This window comes from Myotis lucifugus, unplaced genomic scaffold (genome assembly GCF_000147115.1).
Source record: "Myotis lucifugus unplaced genomic scaffold, Myoluc2.0 scaffold_72, whole genome shotgun sequence".
Classification (NCBI taxonomy): Eukaryota; Metazoa; Chordata; class Mammalia; order Chiroptera; family Vespertilionidae; genus Myotis; species Myotis lucifugus.
Window position 1 is genome coordinate 4,291,269 of NW_005871120.1, and position 23,660 is coordinate 4,314,928.

General features: G+C 39.3%; 1 protein-coding gene across 8 annotated transcripts in view; it reads left to right on the forward strand.

Annotated features, from left to right (window-relative positions):
- Positions 1–23,660, forward strand: part of CREBBP (CREB binding protein) — a 152,566-nt gene that overhangs the window by 109,863 nt on the left and 19,043 nt on the right. For 5 of the 8 annotated variants that reach the window (XM_023755257.1, XM_023755258.1, XM_023755259.1 and 2 more), the window contains 7 exons: positions 547–726; positions 8,454–8,643; positions 12,804–12,922; positions 14,856–15,095; positions 16,068–16,156; positions 21,534–21,653; positions 23,542–23,598. In XM_023755257.1, the coding sequence (XP_023611025.1) occupies positions 547–726; positions 8,454–8,643; positions 12,804–12,922; positions 14,856–15,095; positions 16,068–16,156; positions 21,534–21,653; positions 23,542–23,598 (995 nt within the window). The remainder of the gene's footprint in view (positions 1–546; positions 727–8,453; positions 8,644–12,803; positions 12,923–14,855; positions 15,096–16,067; positions 16,157–21,533; positions 21,654–23,541; positions 23,599–23,660) is intronic. The other 3 variants (XM_014457298.2, XM_014457304.2, XM_014457303.2) reach the window with 2 other exon arrangements.

Genomic DNA, 23,660 nt, shown 5'->3' on the forward strand with positions numbered 1-23,660 from the left:
GGCCAGGCCTAGGGACCCCACCTGCCAGAGGGACCCTGCTCACTCCACAGATGCTGCGGAGGGACTGCAGGAGGTTGGCTCCAGGGTGCGGCCTGTTTCGCCCAGTCCCATCCCTCCAGTCACCTTCTAATTAATTTCCTTTCAATGTGCATGAATCTGTGCAACAGGTCACTAGTATATTTATAATTCAGTTTTTAACCATAAACATTAATGATCTTACTAGAAGGAATTAATTTCAAAATAGGGGGTTCTTTCTATGGCTTAGGTAGAAAGCTTGCAGAAAATTAATTTCCTATCCGCATGTAGAAAGCTCTGCTCTTCCATCTCTGTATATTTAGCAAGAAATCAGTTGTGTGTCTGCCTGATGTTGTCTTCCTCTAGAACTATTTGAACTTTTGTTCTTCAGTTCTCTCAAATAGGGATGCTTATTAGGTTATTATTGAGAAATGTTAACACAAAACTGTATATTGGGTGACCAGCAGCAGAGTTTTAAGATCATATATATTGTTTTGTTAACAGAGATAAATGATTTTGGTTTTTCTACAGCTTTCCCAGGCAGCAGCCAGCATTGAGAACAGGGTACCCACTCCATCTTCAGTGGCCAGTGCTGAAACCAACTCCCAGCAGCCAGGACCAGAAATACCAATGCTGGAAATGAAGACTGAGGTCAAGACCGAGGACACCGAGCCAGATGCCAGTGAATCCAAAGGGGAACCTGCGTCTGCGGTAGGTGCCAGGGATCCATCATGGATATACCTGCTTTTTGTTTTTTTGGTGTGACTTTTTATTTGTTTGTTTGTTTGTTTTGTTAACCCTCATTTAAGGATATTTTTTCCATTGAGGTTTTTTTTTGTGTGTTGTTTTTTTTTTAGAGAGGTGGAAGGGACGGGGAGAAACAAAGAGAAACATCTGCGTGAGAGAGACATGTTGATTGGTTGCCTCCAGCATGCTGCAACCAGGGCCGTGATCAAGCCTTATGTGCCCTTGACCAGAACCGCATCTGTGACCCTTCAGTCCATGGGCCAATGCTCTAACCACTGAGCAACTGGCCAGGGCCTTGCTTTTTATTTTAATAACCTCTTTAATCTACTTGCTACTTAAACCCATAATCAAAAACAGATTGGTTATTTATTTTTAGATATAGGTATGGTGTTTTTTGTCTTGTTTTTTGTTGTTTTTTTTTGCCAGAAATGAAGAGCACTAGCTTATATTTTACTTCATTTATTTTTTTTAATGCAAAGCTTGGGGATGCGGGACAATGGGGGGATAAGGACACATATATACTAGTAATACCTTAATAAAGAAAAAAAACTACATGAACAAAAAAAAATGCAAAGCTTGGGAAAACACTGTTTTTGGAAACCAGTGTTTTTCAAACAGAAATTGTAAAAATAATCTTTTACAGATTTCCTTTTAAAGAGCCCTAGCCGGTTTGGCTCAGCGGATAGAGCATTGATCTGTGGACTGAAGGGTCCCAGGTTTGATTCTGGTCAAGGGCACATGCCTGGGTTGCGGGCTCGATCCCCAGTTGGGGGCATGCAGGAGGCAGCCGATCAATGATTCTCTCTCATCATTGATGTTTTCTCTCTCCCTCTCCCTTCCTCTCTAAAATCAATAAAAATATTTTAAATAAATAAATATACTGTGTATTCTTCCCCTCTTCATCCTCCTACTCCCTCCCTTTTGGCAACCGTCGGCTTATTCTCTATATCGATGGGTCTGTTTGTGTTTTGTTTTATTTTTTATTTATTTTGTTTTTTAGATTCATGTATAAGTGAGATACTATATTTATCCTTGTCTGGCTTATTTCACTTAGCATAATAACCTATAGGTCTGTCCATGTTGTCAGAAATGGCAAGATATCATTCTTTTTTAGTGTGTGTGTGTGTGTGTGTGTGTGTGTGTGTGTGTGTATAACACATACTATATATATCACATCTTTATCTATTTCTCTGTTGATGGACATCTGGTTTACTTCCATATCTTAGTTCTTGTAAATAATTCTGCAGGGAACATACAGGGGCATATACTTTTTTGAATTAGTGTTTATAATTTTTTCAAATAAATACCCAGAAGTGGAATTGCTGGATCGTATGGTAGCTCTATTTTTAATTTTTTTTTTTTTTTTGAGGAAGCTCCTCACTGTTTCTCATAGTGACTACACTAATTTATAATCCTACCAACAGTGTACAATGGTTCCCTTTTCTCCACATCCTCACCAATACTTGTTATTTGTTGATTTATTGATGGTAGCCATCTGACAGGTGTGAAGTGATATCTCATTGTGGTTTTAGTGTGCATTTTCCTGGCAATTAGTGATGTTGAGCATCTTTTCATGTCTATTGGCCGTCTGTATGTCCTCTTTAGAGAAATGGCCACTCAGGTTCTCTTCCCATTTTTAAATTGGATTACTTGTTTTTTCTCATTTTTTCTTTTGTATCCCTTTGCTCGAGAAGATATATCCAAAAAGATATTGCTAAGATCTATGGTGAAGAGTATACTGCCTATGTTTACTTCTAGGACTTTTATGGTTTCAGGTATAACATTTAAGTCTTTAATCCATTTTGAGTTTATTTTTATATATGATATAAGAAAGTGGTCCAATTTCATATTTTCCATTTATCTGTATAGTTTTGTCAGCACCACTTATTGAAGAAACTATCTTTACCCAATTGTATATCCTTGCCTCCTTTGTCATAGATTAATTGACCTTATAAGCAAGGCATTTTTTTCTGTATTCTCTATTCTATTCCATGAATCTGTATCTTTTTTTTTATGCCAGTATCATACTGTTTTGATTATTGTAGCTTTGTAGTATAGTTTGATATTGGGGAGCGTAATACCTCCTACTTTGTTCTTTCTCAAGATTTCTTTGGCTATTAAGAGTCCTTTGTAGTTCCATATAAATTTTAGGATTAGTTCTAATGCTGAGAAGAATGCCATTGGTATTTTGATAGGGATTGCATAGGATCTGTATAGTACTTTAGGTAGCAAGGACATTTTAACAATATTAATTCTTTCAGTCTATGAGCAAGGTATATCCTTCCATTTATTTGTATTGTTCAGTTACTTTCTTTGGTGTCTTACAGTTTTCAGAGTACAGGTCTTTCACCTCTTGGGGTAAATTTAATCCTAGATATTGGGGGTCAAAGGGAGACATATGTAATACTTTCAACAATAAATATTTTTTTATTAGTTAAATCTTTATTGTTTAGATTATTACATTTGTTCCTCTTTTTCCCCCCCATGACTCCCCTCCACCCAGTTCCCACCCCACCCCCCTCCTTCACTCCCCACCCACTGTCCTCATCCATAGGTGCACGATTTTTGTCCAGTCTCTTCCCGCATCCCCCTTACCCCTTCCCTCCCCCCCCCGAGAATAGTCAGTCCACTCCCTTTCTATGCCCCTGATTCTATTATAATCACCAGTTCATTCTGTTCATCAGATTATTTATTCACTTGATTTTTAGATTCATTTGTTGATAGATGCATGTTTGTTGTTCATAATTTGTATCTTTACCTTTTTCTTCTTCTTCCTCTTCTTAAAGGATACCTTTCAGCCTTTCATATAATACTGGTTTGGTGGTGATGAACTCCTTTAGCTTTTTCTTATCTGTGAAGCTCTTTATCTGACCTTCAATTCTGAATGATAGCTTTGCTGGATAAAGTAATCTTGGTTGTAGGTTCTTGCTATTCATCACTTTGAATATTTCTTGCCACTCCCTTCTGGCCTGCTAAGTTTCTGTTGAGAAATCAGCTGACAGTCGTATGGGTACTCCCTTGTAGGTAACTGACTTTCTTTCTCTTGCTGCTTTTAAGAGTCTCTCTTTGTCTTTTGCTCTTGGCATTTTAATTATGATGTGTCTTGGTATGGTCCTCTTTGGATTCCTTTTGTTTGGGGTTCTCTGTGCTTCCTGGACTTGTAAGTCTATTTCTTTCACCAGGTGGGGGAAGTTTTCTGTCATGATTTCTTCAAATAGGTTTTCAATATCTTGCTCTCTCTCTTCTTCTGGCACCCCTATAATTCGGATGTTGGTTTGCTTGAAGTTGTCCCAGAGGCTCCTTACACTATCTTCGTATTTTTGGATTCTTTTTTCATTTTGCTTTTCTGGTTGGGTGTTTTTTGCTTCTTCGTATTTCAAATCGTTGAGTTGATTCTTGTGATCCTCTAGTCTGCTGTTGGGAGTCTGTATAATATTCTTTATTTCAGTCAGTGTATGCTTAATTTCTAGTTGGTCCTTTATCACAACCTCGAGGGTCTCATTAGATTTCTTGTAGGTCTCATTAAGTTTATCGGCAGTTTCTAGAAAATTCTTGAAAAACCTTAAAAGTGTGGTTTTGAACCCTATGTCCAGTAGTTTGCTTTCCTCCATTTCTGTCATTTGTGTCCTTTTTCTTTGTCTCCGCATTTTTTTATGCTTCCCTGTGTTGATAAAGTGGTTTTCTGTGCTAAGTGTCCTCTAGGGCCCAGTGGTTCAGCCTCCCCAATTACCTGAGGAGGACACTCTTGGTGCACCCCCTTGTGGTCTTTGTGCACAGTCTTGTTGTAGTTAAGCCTTGATTGTTGTAGGTATCACTGGGAGGAATTGACCTCCAGGCCAATTAGCTGTGAGAATCAGCTGTGTCTGTAGTGGGAGAACTTCTGTGCTGGAGACACCCCACCGGGGCAAGACTTGCTTCAATGGGGCTTTGGTGCTCACTGAGTCTGCCCCCTGAGTGTGTCCTTTATGGTTCCACGGAGCTGCAAACTGGATGGTCCCACTCTGACCTCTGGGTACATTGACTCCTGGATCTCTAGGGAGGTGCTAATCTAGCCTCTGCCTTAGGCTATCCAGCAAAAGCCTCCCTGCAGGGCTTGGGCGGGGCGGGTCCCACGGGATCAACAGGGCGGGGCTAGCAGTTATGGCTGCTCTCAGAGGCCCCGCTTCTCAGTGTCTCAGCAATTGCTGCGAGCCCCTCCGAGAGAAAGCTGCCCTGGAGTTCCGACCGATGCCAGACAGTCCCGCTTCTCCCGCATGAGTCTGGGTCCCCAGAGACTCGCCCGGAACTGGAGCTCAGAGCCTGAGACTCCCTCCTGATTGAAAACGACAACCACGCCCTCAGCCGCCAGCCCGCTCCGTGTGCGCCTCTGTACCTTAGTGTTTTACTTCCACACTGCGCTTCCTCTGAGTCTCAGTGTGCTTTTCTCTTTCCTTCTAGTTGTAGAATTTCCACTCAGCCAGCCTTCCTGTGGTTCTGGATGATGTCCATTCCGTCTTTTAGTTATATTTTTGAAGTGGTTGTTCGAGGCAGCAAACTCTGGTGTTTGTTTATGCCGCCATCTTGGTTTCTCTCAACAATAAATATTTTTTAAAAATTATTCCTAGATATTTAATACTTTTAATTTATTGATTTTTAGAGAGTGAGAAGGAGACAGAAACAGAGACATTGATTTTTTTGTTCTGCCTATCTATGCATTCATTGCTTGCTTCTTGTATGTGCCCTGACCAGGGATTGAATCCTCAACCTTGGTGTAATTGGACAATGCTCTAACCCCATGGTCGGCAAACTGCAGCTCGCAAGCCACATGTGGCTCTTTGGCCCCTTGAGTGTGGCTCTTCCTAAGCCTTAGGAGTACCCTAATTAAGTTAATAACAATGTACCTACCTATATAGTTTAAGTTTAAAAAATTTGGCTCTCAAAAGAAATTTCAATCATTGTACTGTTGATATTTGGCTCTGTTGACTAATAAGTTTGCTGACCACTGCTCTAACCAACAAAGCTATCTGGCCAGGGTGGTGTTTTATAATTTTTGATGCTGTTGTAAATGGGATAGTTTTCTTAATATCTTCTTCTGATCATTATTTTAGTATATAGAATTCTGAACAGATTTCTGCATATTGATTCTGTGTCCTACAACTTTACTGAAGTCATTTATTAGTTCTAACTGGGGCCCAGTGCACGAATTTGTGCACCTTGAAAGGAACTGTGGGCCGCGAGGCTTCGGTGGGCACAGGGGTGGGTCTCAGTCCATCCTCCGTGCCCCCGCCCAGCCCCTCCCTCAGCAGCCCCTGGTCCCCTGCCTGCCGGCAGCCCCACTCCCACTACCACCTCTCCCACGTACTGACTCGCACCCTCTGACGGCACAGAGCAATTGGGGCCGGCATCAGCAGCGGGTGTGAGGGCCAGCGCCATCAGCTGGTGGGAGTGGCGGCTGCTGCCCCAATCGCCCCTCAAGAGCAGGGGGAGGTGGAGAAGCCCTCAGGGGCTATCAGGGCCAGCAGCCATCGCTCGCACCCGCTGACAGTACAGAGCAATTGGGACTAGCGCCGTCAGTGGGTGTGAGCGGCGGCTCTAGCACCAGCTATGGGTGCGAATGGGGCTGATGCCAGCCATGGGTGCGAGAAGTGGCTGCTGGCCCCGATTGCCCCTCAGGAGCAGGGGGAGGTGGAGAAGCCCTGAGGAGAGATTTGCCTGGCAGCAGCCGCTCATACCCGCTGACGCCGCCGAGTAATCAAGGCTGGTGCTGGGTGCCGGCAGCAGGTGCAAGCAGTGAGTCCAGCGCACCAGGCCGGACCACAGTGCGCGGGAGCAAAGAATTTTCAGTAACCACCAGAGGCTTGCCCCAATGACAGCAACCGGCGCCCCACCTTGGTCTGGCACCCCCACTCACCTGCTCCACCATCCCACCACGGCCAATGCCCACCATGTTCCACATGCCCCCCCGCCCCTCCCCGGTGGTCAGTGCACATCATAGCTTGTTCAGTTCCACCATTTGGTCTATTTGTATATTAGTCTTTTATTATATAGGATAGTTGAGTTTTACTTATTTTACAATTTGGATGCCTTTTATTTCTTTGTCTTGTCTGATTGCTGTAGCTAGGACTTCCCACATAATTTTGAATAGAAGACATAGTAATGGGCATCCTTGTCTTGTTCCTGATCTTAGATAAAAATCCAGGACCAGATGGCATCTACCAAACATTCAAAGAAGAATTAAACCTATCCTTCTTAAACTTTTTTTTTTTAATTGAAGAGGAAGGAACACTCCCAAACTCATTTTATGAAGCCAGCATTACCCTGATACCAAAAGCAGATAAAAAGACATTACAAAAAAAGGAAATTACAGGCCAATATCCTTGAACATAGATGCAAAAATTCTCAACAAAATTTTAGCAAGCCTGATTCAACAATACATTAAAAGGACTATACACCATGATCAAGTGGGATTTATCCCAGGGATGGAAGGATGCTTCAACATTTGTTAATGTGATACATCACATTGACAAAATAAAGGATAAAAACCATATGATCATCTCAGTAGATTCAGAAAAGGCATTTGACAAAATTTAACATCCTTTTATGATATAAACTCTTCAATAAAGTAAATTTAGAAGGAATATCTCAACATTATAAAGACAGTATGTGACAAGCCCACAACTAATAAACTTAGTGGTAAAAAGGTTTGTATTTTAAATGTTTGAATCATTCAGCAACTTTTTCATTGCCATTCTTTATTCATTTATAGTCCACAGAGTTACATTCACAAGGGGTTTATTTGTTTACTAATTAAACTGTGGCAGAAGTTGAAAACTAGCAGACTGTGAGCTGAATCCAATCTATATTAAGTGTTTTGTTTGGCTCACACAATATTTTTAAAAGTGTGAAATTATAAATTAAAGTAGATTTTTGGATTTTCTTGAAAATGATAAGCTCTGTCAGCATTGTTCTTGAAGTCCTCTCTGGCAGCAGTCTGGATGGGAGCACCAGCATGGCCTTTAGAGGGGACATGGGCGCTCCAGTTTGCCAGATCTCCACAACTTCCTGCTATCTCAACCTCATCTCCTTGTTGCATTCATTTACTTTACTTGCCTGGCCTTCTAAGCAATTTGGTGTTTTGTTTTACTTTTTTAATATATTTTTATTGATTTTAGAGAGGAAGGGAGAGGGGGAGAGAGAGAAACATCAGTGATGAGACAGAATCACTGATCACCTGCCTCCTGCACGTCCCCACTGGGGATCAAGCCTGCACCCCAGGCATGTGGCCTAACCAGAAACCAAACTGTGACCTCCTGGTTCACAGGTTGATGCTCAACCACTGAGTCACGCTGGCTGGGCTTTTGAACTCAAGAGCCAAGAAATTTTCCAAAAAATTTTCGTTCCAAACTAGAAAAATCTATATGTAAAACTACTGAGCAGTTGATGGTAGATATGTATATATGCAATATTTTAAGTACTGCAGCATATAAAATTTTAAAATTAGTACATAATTGTACTGGTACTATCTTACAGCAACTCAACTGACACCAAATGCTCTATTCCTTCTTGTGCAAGAGAAAGGAATAATAATGCATCTGTGACTAGGAGAAGGTTTTAACAAACCCATAGATTTTTAAGAGCTTTCCAGTAACTCTGAGTTAGAATAAAGGTTTTTGTTATCTATGTATCATTATTTATAATTTTGTTTTTTCAAGATGATGGAGGAAGATCTACAAGGATCTTCTCAAGTTAAAGAAGAATCAGACACAACAGAGCAGAAATCAGAACCAATGGAAGTGGATGAAAAGAAGCCAGAAGTAAAAGTAGAAGCTAAAGAGGAAGAAGAGAGCACGGCTAATGGTGCCGCTTCCCAGTCAGCATCTCCTTCGCAGCCACGGAAAAAAAGTAAGTTGTGTTTTCTTGAACTTATTGAACTGTGCTGCTTTGCCATTGTGTTGTGATTCTACATTATGGATTAAAAGCTAAAGCAGAAATAGAATTTCATCTCCCCTTTTATCTGTTTTGCCTGCTATTCTCCAAGTTGAAGTAATGACACCAAGCTGGACTCCTCCCTAAGAATCCACAGGTTCATGGCATAATAAGAAACAAGCCTTGGCTCTAGAGGGCAGTTCAGGGGCGCACAGCTGTCTTCTGAGATGTCCTGGCTGTGGGACTGGAGTTCAAATTGCATCTGAGTCCTTGAGCAGGCCAAGGATCTTGGGCTTTATTCAGCAAGGCATGAACAACCACTGACGGATTCAAGCAGGAAAATGGCCGAAAGCCATGGTATTGGGGAAAATATCACCATGGCAGCACACATGTAGGAACCTGTAGGTTTTTGCTGCTACAGATAAGTGCCCAAAGTAACAAGTGGGTGGAGTGGGACCCAGTGACCTAGTGCAGTAGGAGTGGGTGGGGGCAAATTAGTGAAGATACTTTGGGTTCTGAGCTGTGTCGGGTGAGCCAGCCTCACAATGGATGTGATTTTTATTTTATTTTTTTATGTGATTTTTAAAAATCACTTTGAGAGGTGTCTAAAAAGTAAAGAAGGTAGCAGGGTGTCAGAAAATTGTCAGGTGACCCTTGGAAATGTGAGGACAGGGCTCAGAAGTTCAGGCCTGCAGGTGCTACATTTGGGAAAGATGGCAGAGAAATGTTAGCGTCTATTGATGAACAGTTTTGCTGCTAGAAGGGACCCTGGAGATTATGGAGCACAGCAGTTCTCAAATTTTTGGTCTTAGACATCTCTGTACTCTAAAAATTGAGGACCCCAATGAGTTTTTGTCTGTATGGATTATCTATTGCTATCTACTCTATTAGAAATTAACATTGTTGGCTCAGTTTGGAATTTTGAAAATATTTAGTTCATTTAAAAATAAATCTATTAACATAACACCCATAAATAATACATTTTATGAAAAACAATTAATAATTAGTATAATGCCATTGTTTTTTACAATTTTGGGGGGGCTCAAAGACAAAAGTGAACACAGCTGCATTCTCATGTCTGCCCCTGCTTGTACTTTGTTGTATTACATTGTTTGGTTGAAGTACATGAGGTCCCATTCCAGATAGATAGTTGATAAAGGGAAGAATAACAGCCTTTTTAAAGAATTGTGATTTTCTTTTTTGATACTACTACAACACTCAACAAGTCAAAGTTTCTTAAAGATTAGTTGTAGTGTGAAATATGAATCCTTAGCACTGAATTTTTCAAACTCTTGACATTAGAGTCCATTTGTCTGTTTTGTGCTTTGAATTGATCCTTTGCCCTTTCATGATTTTCTATATAACATGATCCTTTGGTCATCTAGAAATTTGGTTCACTGAATTATGCATATCTTCCTAATGTCAGCATACTTCACTGTACAATAATTTTTTAAATCACATTCATTAACATCACTATGAATCTCTTCAAAAAAGTTTTGTAAATTTCAAGCAGATATCAAGCTCATGTGGTAGATACAAATTTTTCAAAATTCTAATTTTTTATGAGAGTCCAGATTTTATCTTTGGCAAAAAATACAATCAGTTGTCCTTGAAATAACTCCCACTTTGTTCATTTTTGAGAAAATGTCTGCCACATACCCACTTCTGAATAACTGTAGCTTGTCTATCAATCATTCCAGTTTTATGTGTTTCATTAAAAAAAGAAGCAGTGACTTCAGCTCTCAACACTCGTACAAGTGCTTTCTCTCAAGACAAGCACTGCATGCAGTAGAAGTGCCTTATACCAACTTCCCGTTTGTTTTTTTTCATATAGGGTAAAAGACGTGTAGCCAAGGGTTGAGGTTTAACGAAAGTAATAATTTTAACTGCTTCAGCAAGAATATTCTTAAGTGCAGCTGGCATTTTCCCGTGCGTGCACAGTGGCAGCAAAGATCATAGTGACTACTAAGTCAGGTTTGGTGAGATTGCTGCCATGCTAGAAATTTTACTCCCTCCTGTTAGTGCCCCATCTGTGTGAAGGTTAACACGACATAAAAGGCAAATAACAACTTAGTGTTACTATGAAAGTTGTTTTATATTACATAAATAAATTTGATTTCACAGACCCCTAGAAAGGCCTAAAACAGCGCTGGAACTTTCTCTGCTCTCCATTACGATGTTCACCAGCCAAATGCGGCTCCTGAGTACTTAAGAAGTGACAAGTGTGACTAAAGAATTAAATTTTAAATTTTATTTAATATTAATTCATTTAGCTTTAAGTAGCCACATATGGCTGGCAGCTCCCATATTAGCACAGTGCTCTTCATGGTACCCATGGTCCATGCTTCGAGGATTACTGATGTGGTACACCCTGCTGATTGTATGGAAAAAGCACACCATACTCTAGTAGCAGAGAACTTATTTCAAATAAAGACACTAATTTGAAAATACTTTTCCTCTGCTTAAGTGTTAAACAAATGTGTGGTGAAGGCAGCTGTATACCAAAATCAGCTGTACGTAAGCCATGTCATTTTGTTACCTTTAGGGAGATGAGGTCTGGAGCAGGGTCAGCAAACTTTTCCTGTGAAGAGCCAGGCAATAAATATTTTAGGTTTTGTGTGTCATAAGGTCTCTGTTGCAACTACGCAGCTAGGTTGTAGGATACAAATGCTGTTTGATGAGACAACATCTCAGCAAATCAGCACACTTGTGTTCTAATAAATTTTTATTTTGGAGACTACAATTTGATGTTGTAAATTTTTACGTATCAGGAAATATTTTTCTTTTTCTTCCCCAACCATTAAAAACAAAAATTATTCTTAGCTCACAGGCCTTCAGATTTGGTCAATGGGTCAGAGTTTGCTGACCTCTAGTCTAGTTTGCTGACCTCTAGTTTAGAAGAATGGGAAAAACCTCTTGATTAACTTAAGAACTACTTTCTTAGAAAGTTATTAAAAGAAAACGGAATAGAAGAAAGGAGTTCGCTGAGAGCAGGATGCCATGTTTCCATAGGAATGTTCGCTGGAGAGCGCTGAGCTGGGATAATCCATATGCTCGCTGATCTCCAGCAGCTGTCCCAGGTCTAAAGCAGCCAGGTGTTCCTTTTCCACAGGAGGTCAGTCAGGACACATGGGCAGTCCCTTTCTCTGATGACAATAAACTTCGGGAAACTTCTCAGAGCCATGATTTTCATCTCTCAGCATACTCGATGTATGCCACTTCCCAGCTAGGACTTTAAATGTTTATGGTATGTTAATCTGATTTTTAAATTATAGTTTACCACATGTCAGTTCTAGAAAGTCTTTTTAAAATATTAAAAAAACAAAACAAAGAGAAAATACATTATCACTTATAACCCAAGTCATCAGAACTCCTCTGACATATTTGCCTCTTATTGGTCAGTTTTCTATGCATCGGATGTGTGTGAGCAAGGTGGGGTTGTAACACACTCACTGCTGCCTGACCTGCTGCTTGCCTTCAGAGGCTATTGTGCACATTTCTCCATGTCATTAGAACTCATTTGGGTTTCATGTGAATGTATCATCTTGAATGTATCTGGCAGCCACTGTTGGTCCTTGGATTGGGACAACAGAAAATATAGTAGGAAATGCAATAGCTGAGAGGTTGGAGAAATGGGCATTGGTAAATGTGGGAGGGAAGTATAGAATTTGGGGGGAAAATACTTATTTTTATAGCTCTGTTACTGTGTACATTTGTGAGGTTGTAATACAAAACCATTTGTCTCAGGTGGTCTGAGTTTACTTTTAGGCAAAAAGGTCCCTTCCACCATTTGATCAATGAAGCAGAATTGGGAGTGAGCTTCATTTTCTGTTCCAACAGTTTTAATGTTGAAATTTCTCACTGAAGAGCAAACTTAGTATGGTATTATGCCTCATGACATGTATGCAGTTTTTGGAAACCCCAATATTATTATTATTTCAGAAACCCTGGATTTGTAGCTTTAGAATTTAGAATGTCTGTGGACTCTGCTGAATGAGAACCCTAGTAAGCTTCAACTGGGAGGGAGATGACTCAGACCTTCTCAGAAACGGCCAGGCTTTCATTTGAAGTGTCATAAAGGAGGGGTTTGGGTGCCTTGTAAATAGTGTTATTTTTCTTATGCTTTCCAACTACAGTCTTTAAGCCGGAGGAATTGCGCCAGGCTCTTATGCCAACCCTAGAAGCGCTATATCGACAGGATCCAGAGTCCTTACCTTTTCGCCAGCCTGTAGATCCCCAGCTCCTTGGAATTCCTGTAAGTTCATATTGTAAAAATATATTATAATTTTACCAGTGTAACTCATGATTATCCATGTTTTATTTCTTAAAATTGGGTAAAATAACCTTGTTTTGTAGATTTTTCTCAAAATATTAAAAAAAAGTTTGCTGCCAAAACAGTAATGCACCTTCTTACTAAAATGTGTTTCCCACCTGTTTTGTGAAACCACAGGGTCCATGGAAAGGTTAGGGTGTGTGAGAGGGGACTGTGCACTGGGAGCACCACCCACTTGCTCTGGTTCACAGCCTCTGGCGACTCACTTTATATTTGGGGTTTTATGTAAGACTGTCTAAAAAATGAACTTAAAGAATTGGTGAACATCCTATATAATAAAAGGCTAATGTGCAAATCAACCGAACAGTGGAACAACTGGTCGCTATGATGTGCACTGACCACCAGGGGACAGACGCTTAATGCAGGAGCTGCCCCCTGGTGGTCAGTGCACTCCCACAGGAGGAGCACTGCTCAGCCAGAAGCCCTGAGCTGGGCTCATGGCTGGCAAGCACAGTGGCGGTGGCAGGAGCCTCTCCTGCCTCTGCAGCAGTGCTAAGGATGTCTGCTCCCTGGGCCTAAGCTGTCAATCAGACATCCCCTAGGGCTTCTGGACTGTGAGAGGGTGCAGGCTAGGCTTAGGGAACCACCCCCCAAGTGCATGAATTTTGTGCACCCGACCTCGGGTCAATTATAAAACACATGGGCCTCTCACTTTGATATCCCATGGCAGAGGCCATGGTGACCCAACAGATTCTTTATATACATATACACATACACACACACACACACACACACACACTTGATTTTTTACAGAGAGGAAGGGAGAGAGATAGAGAGTTTGAAACATCAATGAGAGAGACATCGATCAGCTGATTCTTTATATATATATATACACACACACACACACACACTTGATTTTTTACAGAGAGGAAGGGAGAGAGATAGAGAGTTTGAAACATCAATGAGAGAGACATCGATCAGCTGCCTCCTGCACATCCCCTACTGGGGATGTTCCCGAAACCAAGGTACATGCCCTTGATCGGAATCGAACCTGGGACCCTTCAGTCCGCAGGCTGATGCTCTATCCACCGAGCCAAACCAGCTAGGGCCCAACAGATTCTTTTAAGCAGTGTTACTATTTTTGTTTTCAGTTTTCATGTTTATCTTGGAATTTCATTTTGCTTGGTAGGACCAAGAGTGAATCTGTAGAAAACATATTGTCTGATAAATTTGCTTGCCATTGTAATTCTTATTTTTAAAATTTTAAACAGAACTTTTTTTTTTTTTGATCCTCACCTAGGGACATTTTTTTTGTTTGTTTGTTTTAAATATAGATTTTATTGATTTTTTTACAGAGGAAGGGAGAGGGATAGAGAGTTTGAAACATCGATGAGAGAGACATCAATCAGCTGCCTCCTGCACACCTCCTACTGGGGATGTGCCCACAACCAAGGTACATGCCCTTGACCGGAATCGAACCTGAGACCCTTCAGTCCACAGGCCGACACTCTATCCACTGAGCCAGACTGGTTAGGGCCTGAGGACATGTTTTTATTGATTCTTGAGGAGAGAGAAACATTAATCAGTTGCCTCCCGGGGATCGAGCCCTTAACCTTTTAGTGTATGGGATGATGCTCCAGTCAACTGAGCCACCAGCCAGGGCTAAACAGCATCTTTTAGTAAACAGTTCTTTTAAAATTTTTTTTTTAACTTTGCCTTTGAAGGAATTTGATCACATTTGAAAATGTTAATTTTAGATAGTAAAATCAGGAAGATCAGAGGTTATTTTATTTTCAGTTCTCATTTCTTCATGTTGGAAACAGAAGTTGTTCTGGTACTTCCTATTTTATTTTAAGATAAGGCTGGCATTTGGAATTTGGGTTATCTACTAGATTAAGACCATTTTGTCTTTAAGGATTACTTTGACATTGTGAAGAACCCCATGGACCTTTCCACCATCAAGCGAAAGTTAGACACAGGGCAGTACCAAGAACCCTGGCAGTACGTGGATGATGTCTGGCTGATGTTCAACAATGCCTGGCTCTACAATCGCAAGACGTCTCGGGTCTATAAGTTTTGCAGTAAACTGGCAGAGGTCTTTGAACAAGAAATTGACCCTGTTATGCAGTCCCTTGGATATTGTTGTGGACGCAAGGTACAGTTTAAACTGTTTCTGGCCAATGAACTTTCCCAGTTAGTCCAACAGTATAATGATACGGTAGACTCAACATTTTGGCCACACATGTGTGCTGGGAAGTTACCCACATGGAATAAAACAATTGATTACTCAGAGCAATATAATGGATGATCAAAGCTAGAGGTGCTTTTGGGGGAAGGCCTTGGGTTAAGCATTTCTGGCTGCCCCTGTGTGCATTCACTATCAATAACATATGTCTTCTTTTTTATTATTTATTAATTTTAGAGAGACAAAGGGAGAGGCATTGATTTGTTTTTCCAATGCACTCATTGATTGATTTTTTTAAAAATATATTTTATTAATTTTTTTACAGAGAGGAAGGGAGAGAGATAGAAACATTGATGGGAGAGAAACATCGATCAGCTGCCTCCTACACACTCCCTACTGGGTATGTGCCTGCAACCAAGGTACATGCCCTTGACCGGAATCGAACCTGGGACCCTTGAGTCCACAGGCCAACGCTCTATCCACTGAGCCAAACCGGTTAGGGCGATTTATTTATATATATATATATGTATATATATATATTGATTTCAGAGAGGAAGGGAGGGGCGAGGGGAGAGAGAGAAACATCAATGATGAGAGAGAATCATTGATTGGCTGCCTACTGCACGCCCCCTACTGGGGATCAAGCCAGCAACCCAGGCATGTGCCCTTGAATAGAATCAAACCTGGGACCTTTCAATCTGCAGGCTGTTGCTGTATCCACTGAGCCAAACCAGCTAGGGCTATAATATATGTCTCTTAAACACTAATTATTTTGCATTGTATCAAAAAATATCTTTAAATAGCTGTGAAAATTGTTAGGAAACTATCCAGTGTACTAACAGAAGTAATTTACTAGTTGAATCTGACCCTCCATAGTTTACTAGAAATTTGCATGACAATAAATAGGTTATATTTTTAGTATTTTCTCCTTTGTTTTTGCAGTATGAGTTTTCCCCACAGACTTTGTGCTGCTATGGGAAGCAACTGTGTACAATTCCTCGAGATGCAGCCTACTACAGCTATCAGAATAGGTAAGCATTGAGCAGCTTCCTGATCTACAGAACAAAGGTCTTAGGGCAAGGCATGTTTGTCTGCTTATAGCCCAGATACATTATCTTTCCTGAAGTTCCAATGAAAGGGGCCACAATTTCAGTATTTCTTGGTCACTCAGATAGATTCACAGTCTCTTAATTTTAAGGAATGCTTTTATAGTATAAAAACTTGATCTCACAGTTGCTTGCTGCACTACCTGGATCAGGTACATTCTTTCTTGAGTCATGGTCTAGATCAGTGATGGCAAACCTTTTGAGCTCGGCGTGTCAGCATTTTGAAAATCCCGAACTTAACTCTGGTGCCGTGTCACATATAGAAATTTTTTGATATTTGCAACCATAGTAAAACAAAGATTTATATTTCTGATATTTATTTTACATATTTAAATGCCATTTAACAAAGAAAAATCAACCAAAAAAATGAATTCGCGTGTCACCTCTGACACGCATGTCATAGGTTCGCCATCACTGGTCTAGATTCTACAAAGTAACCATATAAGAAAGAGCCTGGAGTTGAGAATAACTCAAAGATTGACCTGCCTTTTTCAAGATACTAATAAAGTTGAAACATTGTTTTTACTATTCCTATGTAAATATTTGTCTAGATAATTTGGCCTGGACAGTCTGATGGAAAGACTTGCATTAGTGCTAATTGATTGGAAAAATAAAACCATAGACTTTTTGTTTTTAATTAGTTGCACAATACAGAATGAGATTTAGTGTTTTTATTGAGTTCAAGAAAAACTTTCCTGTTATAAGATGGCCATTTCAGGTTTTGAAAATTAAGCTATTTGCATTCATTGTTTTAAGTGGCCTCATGTTGCTATTGCATGAGGGCATTATGTCTTGAAGCACAGGTTGTAAATCTTGGTCAGATTTAGTTACATTACCTCCATTTTATGACTTGGCAACTAGATTCTTTATGTGACCACAAAGAAGCGTCATGCCTAATCTTCATCTTTAGTTTCAAATATTAAATGTCAACATTAGGACTTGTGATGTCTTAATTATTTTGATCTTATTTGCTTAGTAATCACTTATGTTCTAATATTTTGAAGAAGATAAGTAGAGTGGTTTTTGTTATTTGTTTAGGGGTACATGCACAGACTTTGAATAATTTGGAATTTTGGGATTATTTTTCTTCCAATTTATGTTTTTAAATTATTTTAATTTTAAATATATATATAACCATATTCAATATTATTAATGACTTTCATCAGAATTCTACTTTAAAATACTTTTGACCTAAAAATGTTTCCAATAAAGGTTTCTAAGCCTTGCCTAGCTCACTTTTTGGAATTTAATTTCTGTCTTAGCTTGCCCTTCTATCAATAGAAGTATTTTAAGACAAAGTTTGAAATGATACATAGCCCTTTTTTAATGGAATCTCTCCCATACTGACAAGTGTTATGGAAGTTCTGGTCCATCCATTTACAATCTTAGCTTAGTAATCTTCAGCACATCCCATAATGTATATATATCAAGCTTAACCTTCTTGTTTGTGATATGGGCACAGTAACACCTTCCCTGACGGTCTCAGTTATCAGTCTCTAATGAAATAATGACTAGGAATTCACTTTGGAAATTGTTATATGCCAAGCAAAATAAAATCATGAAATTTTAAGAGAATAGGTTAAAATTAACTATATCCTGAAAAACACCCCTGCTGCTAGGTGCCAGTTTGGGTATAGAAGGAAGAAAAGACAACAGATTGCTTGCTACCATCTCTGAAGTTTTGGGACCTTTTCATTATTGGTTTCATTGCGCCTGAGTCCTTTGAAACCCTATCTTTGCTAATTTGCACAGATTTTGGCCATATTTAGTTGAGAGCAAATAAGTTCATAATTTGATAGCATCAGGGTACACTGCTTACCCACTGAAGGAGGTTATTGATGGAGTGAGTGCAAACAGGACTGTTTTGAAAGTTTTGAAATGTCCAATTGTATTTCTATATAAGTGTAGGAATACGACTTCTCAGCTTAATCTCATAAGATGTTCTTTCTAGAATAATGACCTTGAAGAGGTTAACATGTAATTCTAAGAAAGCAGTGGCCTCATTCTGTGTTGGACATTTTAACTGCTTACATTTTTACTCTCAACTTTGACTGTGAGCATTGTGCTGTTTTTATGAATTATTGTTTTGACACTTAAAAATTGTTTGGGCACTAAAACAATAGAAAATCCTAGAGACCATTTAAACAAGTGAAACTAATATATAAACTAGAGTGTGGTTACATTTCACCTGTTTCCATACTTTAAAAATTTGAAAGAAGCTCATGTTGGGGAAACTGTTCTATAGATTTTCCAATTATTATCTATAGATAAGATAGATATTATCTATAGATATCCCAGTTATTTGTATATATTGATATGGTACTTAAAACAATCTGCATTTGAAAATTTACTCCATACATGTAATTATCCTTACAGATAAACTGTACAGTTACATTGTGCTAATGTTAGGTACCCAGATGTACATCATCATCAGATTATGTGAAGTATTTCTCCTTTATAATTCCATGTTCATCAAACTGCTTCCTTCACACAAGGCAGAATGTCAACTAGGCTGTTACAATGAAAAGTGAATTTCTGAATCGTTTTATATTTCCAGGGTGAATAAAGTTTGGACTAGATAAGATATTTTCACCCGCTGATTGCCAGGTGTTTGCATCTGATTTGACTAGATGGGTGCCCATGCTCCCTTCTGTGGGCTGTGGGCATTTCTCAGAGGGTATTAGAGTGAGTCCCTGGGCCCCTCCATCTCTCCTCTAAAACCTCAACAGGTTTGATTCTCCGATATCCCTGGCATTGCTTTGGGACAGGCACTAGCGTGAGTTAATTCTGTCTCTCCCAGTTACTGATCCTTAAAATTTTTCAGGGATGGGAGTTAGTTACTCATAGAGCATAGGTGTCTGCAGCCACTTAGCCATCAGTGATTTGTCTCAGGCCAGTTTCCTTCATTGGAAAATAATGGGTTTATGATTCTTGTTTCCTGAATGTTGCTGGACTTATGTCCTGCTTGAACAAAAGCTAAGAATTTGTCCAGGGTTTAAAATCATTATGCTCACATGTAATTATTGAAATGAAATTGCGGCAATTTCATTTCAAAATGTGTTCAAAGTTACCTTCTCGCTAGTCCACAAGGGCTGTGTGTTAATCGTAAAATGAATTGGAACACTCAATTTGTAGTTTTATCTTCAAAAGGGAAGTATTTTGCATGGAGGGGATATCTTTTTTGCCTATTGTAATGGTTGCCACTGAGTTGGTTTCTAGTTTCTGTACTTTCATTCTTTCCTGCCAAGTGATGATCATGTCCTCCTGCACATAAAAATTCTTTCACTACATGATTTCAAGGCTCCATAGGAATATTAACAAAATAGTGAGTAGCCAGAATATTGTTGAAGTTCATTCAGGAGAAAATATATATATATAATATACAGGTATGGGCAAAAGTAGGTTAAATGACCAGCCATCGTTACCTAAAAAATAAATCATAGGTGAGGATACGAAATAATAATAAGACAAATAATACAATAATTAATAAATACATATACAATAATAAACATTGTGTTTTGTGTACTTACAACTGTAGACCTACTTTTGCCCACCCCTGTATATATTTTAAAACAGCAATGTTAATCTGTTTCTGGTCAGAGTTTTAATCTTGGCAGAATTCATTAATTGACTTAGTCCTAAATAAACAAGTCCCAGCAAGAAACTTTGATTAATCCAGTTGTTACCCACAGGGAATCTGTCGTGTTCCTCATCAACATACTGAAAAATTGTGTAATCTTGGGGTGTGTGCATGCTCTCAAGTTTTATGCCTTTAATTTACTATATGTATTTAGCCAGTGAAACATAGCAGACAAAATGTCAATGTGTTTAATTTAGGTTAGAATTAGAACTTGTGGAGGACCTATTTTAGTAATGAAGACAAACTGGCCAGGTGGTGTCTAACTCTCAGTTGTTTGTAGCTGTGTGTGTGTGCGTGCGCGCACGCGCGTGTGAAACTGCAAGCTGCTGCATCTCCTTCTGTACTCTTGGTTCAGTGTGGCACTCCAAGTCTCGTCATAGTGTCTTTAACACTAATCCTCTTGGCATCTTGTAGACATAGTTTTGAGCACTAAAACCGCATTTTATTGTGCTGCTGTTGCTACCCTATGCTCATCCTTTTTGCTTGTATAAGTCACATTCATTCAGCTTGTTGTTGTTTTATTACGGTATTGTGTGCCCATCTTGTTTTATGCAGCATCAGCCTGCATTTTTGTTGATTTCTCATTCATGTCCTTTCCAAACATTTAATAGTTTTTATTTTAATTATTCTTATTTGATAGCTTGAGCTGAGCTCTGTATTATCTTACAAGAAATTGGGGTTATGGATAATTTCTCAAATGCAGATTGTGCTTTAAAGATTTAACTCTCTAAATTTGCTTAACTTGGATTGTCACCAAGTCAGAGCAATCACTGAGTATCTCAGATTGATGAATGATTGGTCCCAGTACCAAAAAGTTTAAGTCAAAGCTTAGAATTGAATTTTAAAAGTCTTTAACATTGTTTGTGGATTTATATATATTGTATTATTTATACAATATATCACAGTTTTTTCTCTGTATATTCTTATTGATAAATGGCTGGAAAGTCTTTGACCCCTATTGCATTTCTGTTAAATGTTTGTCTAGAAAATGGATTTGGTTTCATTTGTATTATAACCCAATTAAGTGATTAACATGAGAAAAAAGACAGGAAAAAAATTAAAACCAGTTTTGAGTGCTGAACATTTTTATACCTTTAAAGATCTGGCTTAAAAACCAGAAATAAAATCTCTGAATTGCTGTCAAGCATAAATTTTCCATTTTGAAAAAAACAAAAAAGGCATTTTCAGTTTAAATTGCTTTTTCAAGGCCTTTTGTCAGACTGTTTTGTTCAAAGTAAATTTTTTCCATCTCAAACCCTGAAATTGTATTTGATTTTTCTCTAATACAAAATTCAAACTTCTAAATTTTAAGCTCCTTACAATTCTAGTATTAACAACTCCTTGCAAACATTTGCATCTTGGAGCTGAACCAAGCCCAGTCATTGTTAGTGATGATGGCCTGTGATTGTGCAATGAGACCGAATGCTAATCAATGCTTTGCCTTGGCTTTCTGCTCTGTGTTGTCTTGGTGTTTGCGTCTTACCTCTATGTCTGTGCTATTTGTTCCCTTCCCTGTTCTCTAATCCTGCCCTTCCCAACCTGCCCCTGTTCCTCTCATTGTTCTCACTGACCCATCAATCAACCAACAACGCCCCCCCTTCGTCGTGGTGATCTGCCCTGCTCTGATTGGTGGCTTCGTTGCTTGGGTGGCTGTGTGTTATGATGGACCAGTTCACCCAAGTATGGCCTTCTTGCTGACAGGTATCATTTTTGTGAGAAGTGTTTCACAGAGATCCAGGGGGAGAATGTTACCCTTGGTGACGACCCTTCACAACCCCAGACGTAAGTACTATCCTGTTATTTATCACGGGAGTGACTCTTAATTGTTTTTGTCTCTTGTCCATGAGTAAAAGGGAAGCACCACTGCTGTTTTGACTTGTGTGTAGTGTATTTTCTCATATTAATTATGCTCACATTCATACTTTAACATGTAGCTGTTTGAGCTGAACACCAGTGACACTTCCATGTTCTTCCCTCCATTCAGTACTGTGGTGTTCACAGCCACACCGTGCAGTTCACAGGTCTCTCTCAACCTTGCTCCAGTTCTTCTTTTAAAACACTTGGCTTTTCCTAGTGGCTGTCACCCTCCATTTTTGGAAATTACAAATTTTCAATACACCTAAAGAAACCAAATAACCCTATCCACAGACTGGCAGTAGCAAAAAATGAGTTTCATGTACCTACTTTCATCCTTTAAGTTGTGAAGCTAATATAACACAGATAATGAGCTCCCAGAGTGTAAATGTCTCCTTCTTTGCTGGAGACTTGACTCTTGCTCACTAGGTCCAATTCAGACAGACCTGAGTTGGCCCTTTCATTCCTTCACTGAGTCCACCTTTTGGTCCCAATGCCTATTCTCTGTGGTCAGCTCATTTATATGCTTGAGAAACCTAAAAATCTGCCAGCCACCATGTCTGCCCAGGACTACCAGTGTTCTATGGTACTCTCTTTTCTCTGGACTCTGCCATGATTCCAACCACGCTGGCTAGTCTTCAAGTGTGATGTCCCCCCCACAGGCAACGGCTTCACACTAACGCAGTTTCCAGCAGTGTAGGACACTTACCCTGCAACTCAAGGCTACTTTATTCAAATGCAAAATAAACCATGGCCACTTACAAATCAAAATGACAGATATTCTACCTATTCAATTTATTTTTCTGTCCCTTGTCATCTTAATCTTTTGGTCCTATTACATGATTAATAATTGGATTGTATAAATATGTGAATCAGAAGTCATTCACATATATACACTTATTGTAACAAAAGGACAGTAGAAACCATATACTCAGCCCTTTACAAGTAAAATATCCCCACGTAGATGCTGACTTTCTGTCATTGAGGGAATATTATAATTAAAAGAATTGGTTATGTCCTGACCAGGTGGCTCAGTTTGTTGGAGCATTGTCCTGTTCACCAAAAAGGTTACAGGTTTGATTCCCGGTCAGGGCACGTAGGGGAGGCAACAGATAGATGTTTCTCTCTCATATCGATGTTTCTCTTTCTCTCTCTCTCCTTCTCCCCCTCCCTCTTCTCTAAAAATCAGTTTAAAACAAGAATTGGTTACACCAATATCAGTTAAATTTAGTAGCCAGTCACTATATAGATTTGATGGAAAATTAAAAAGTTTGAAACAAAATTTTGCCATCATATTTTGACTAGTCTTAGTTAAATCTTGTAATTAGTGCTGATGCTAGTTAGGAGGAAATGTTCTGAGAAAAACAGAGAAAATTAAATGGTGGTGCTTTCTGTAGAATTGAGTTTTTTTTGTTTTTGTTTTGTTTTGTTTTTTAATATATTCTATTGATTTTTTTACAGAGAGGAAGGGAGAGAGATAGAGAGTCAGAAACATCAATGAGAGAGAAACATCAATCAGTTGCCTCCTGCACACCCCCCACTGGGGATGTGCCCACAACCAAGGTACATGCCCTTGACTGGAATCGAACCTGGGACCTTTCAGTCCACAGGCCGACGCTCTATCCACTGAGCCAAACCGGTTAGGGCTGTAGAATTGAGTTTTATATGTTCATGCCATCATTGCATCTACTTGAGATTTTAGCTATTATTTTCCGTTTGAAGAACTAGTTGCAAAATAATATTCCAGAAACTATAGTTTATACTCAACAGATCAATTAAGTTAATTAACCTCTGTTTTCATTTTTTTTTAAACAAGGACAATTTCAAAGGATCAGTTTGAAAAGAAGAAAAATGATACCTTAGATCCTGAACCGTGAGTATATAGCTATTTCTTTCTTTTAGATTTTAGTTTCAGGTCAAGAACAGTTCCTCCTT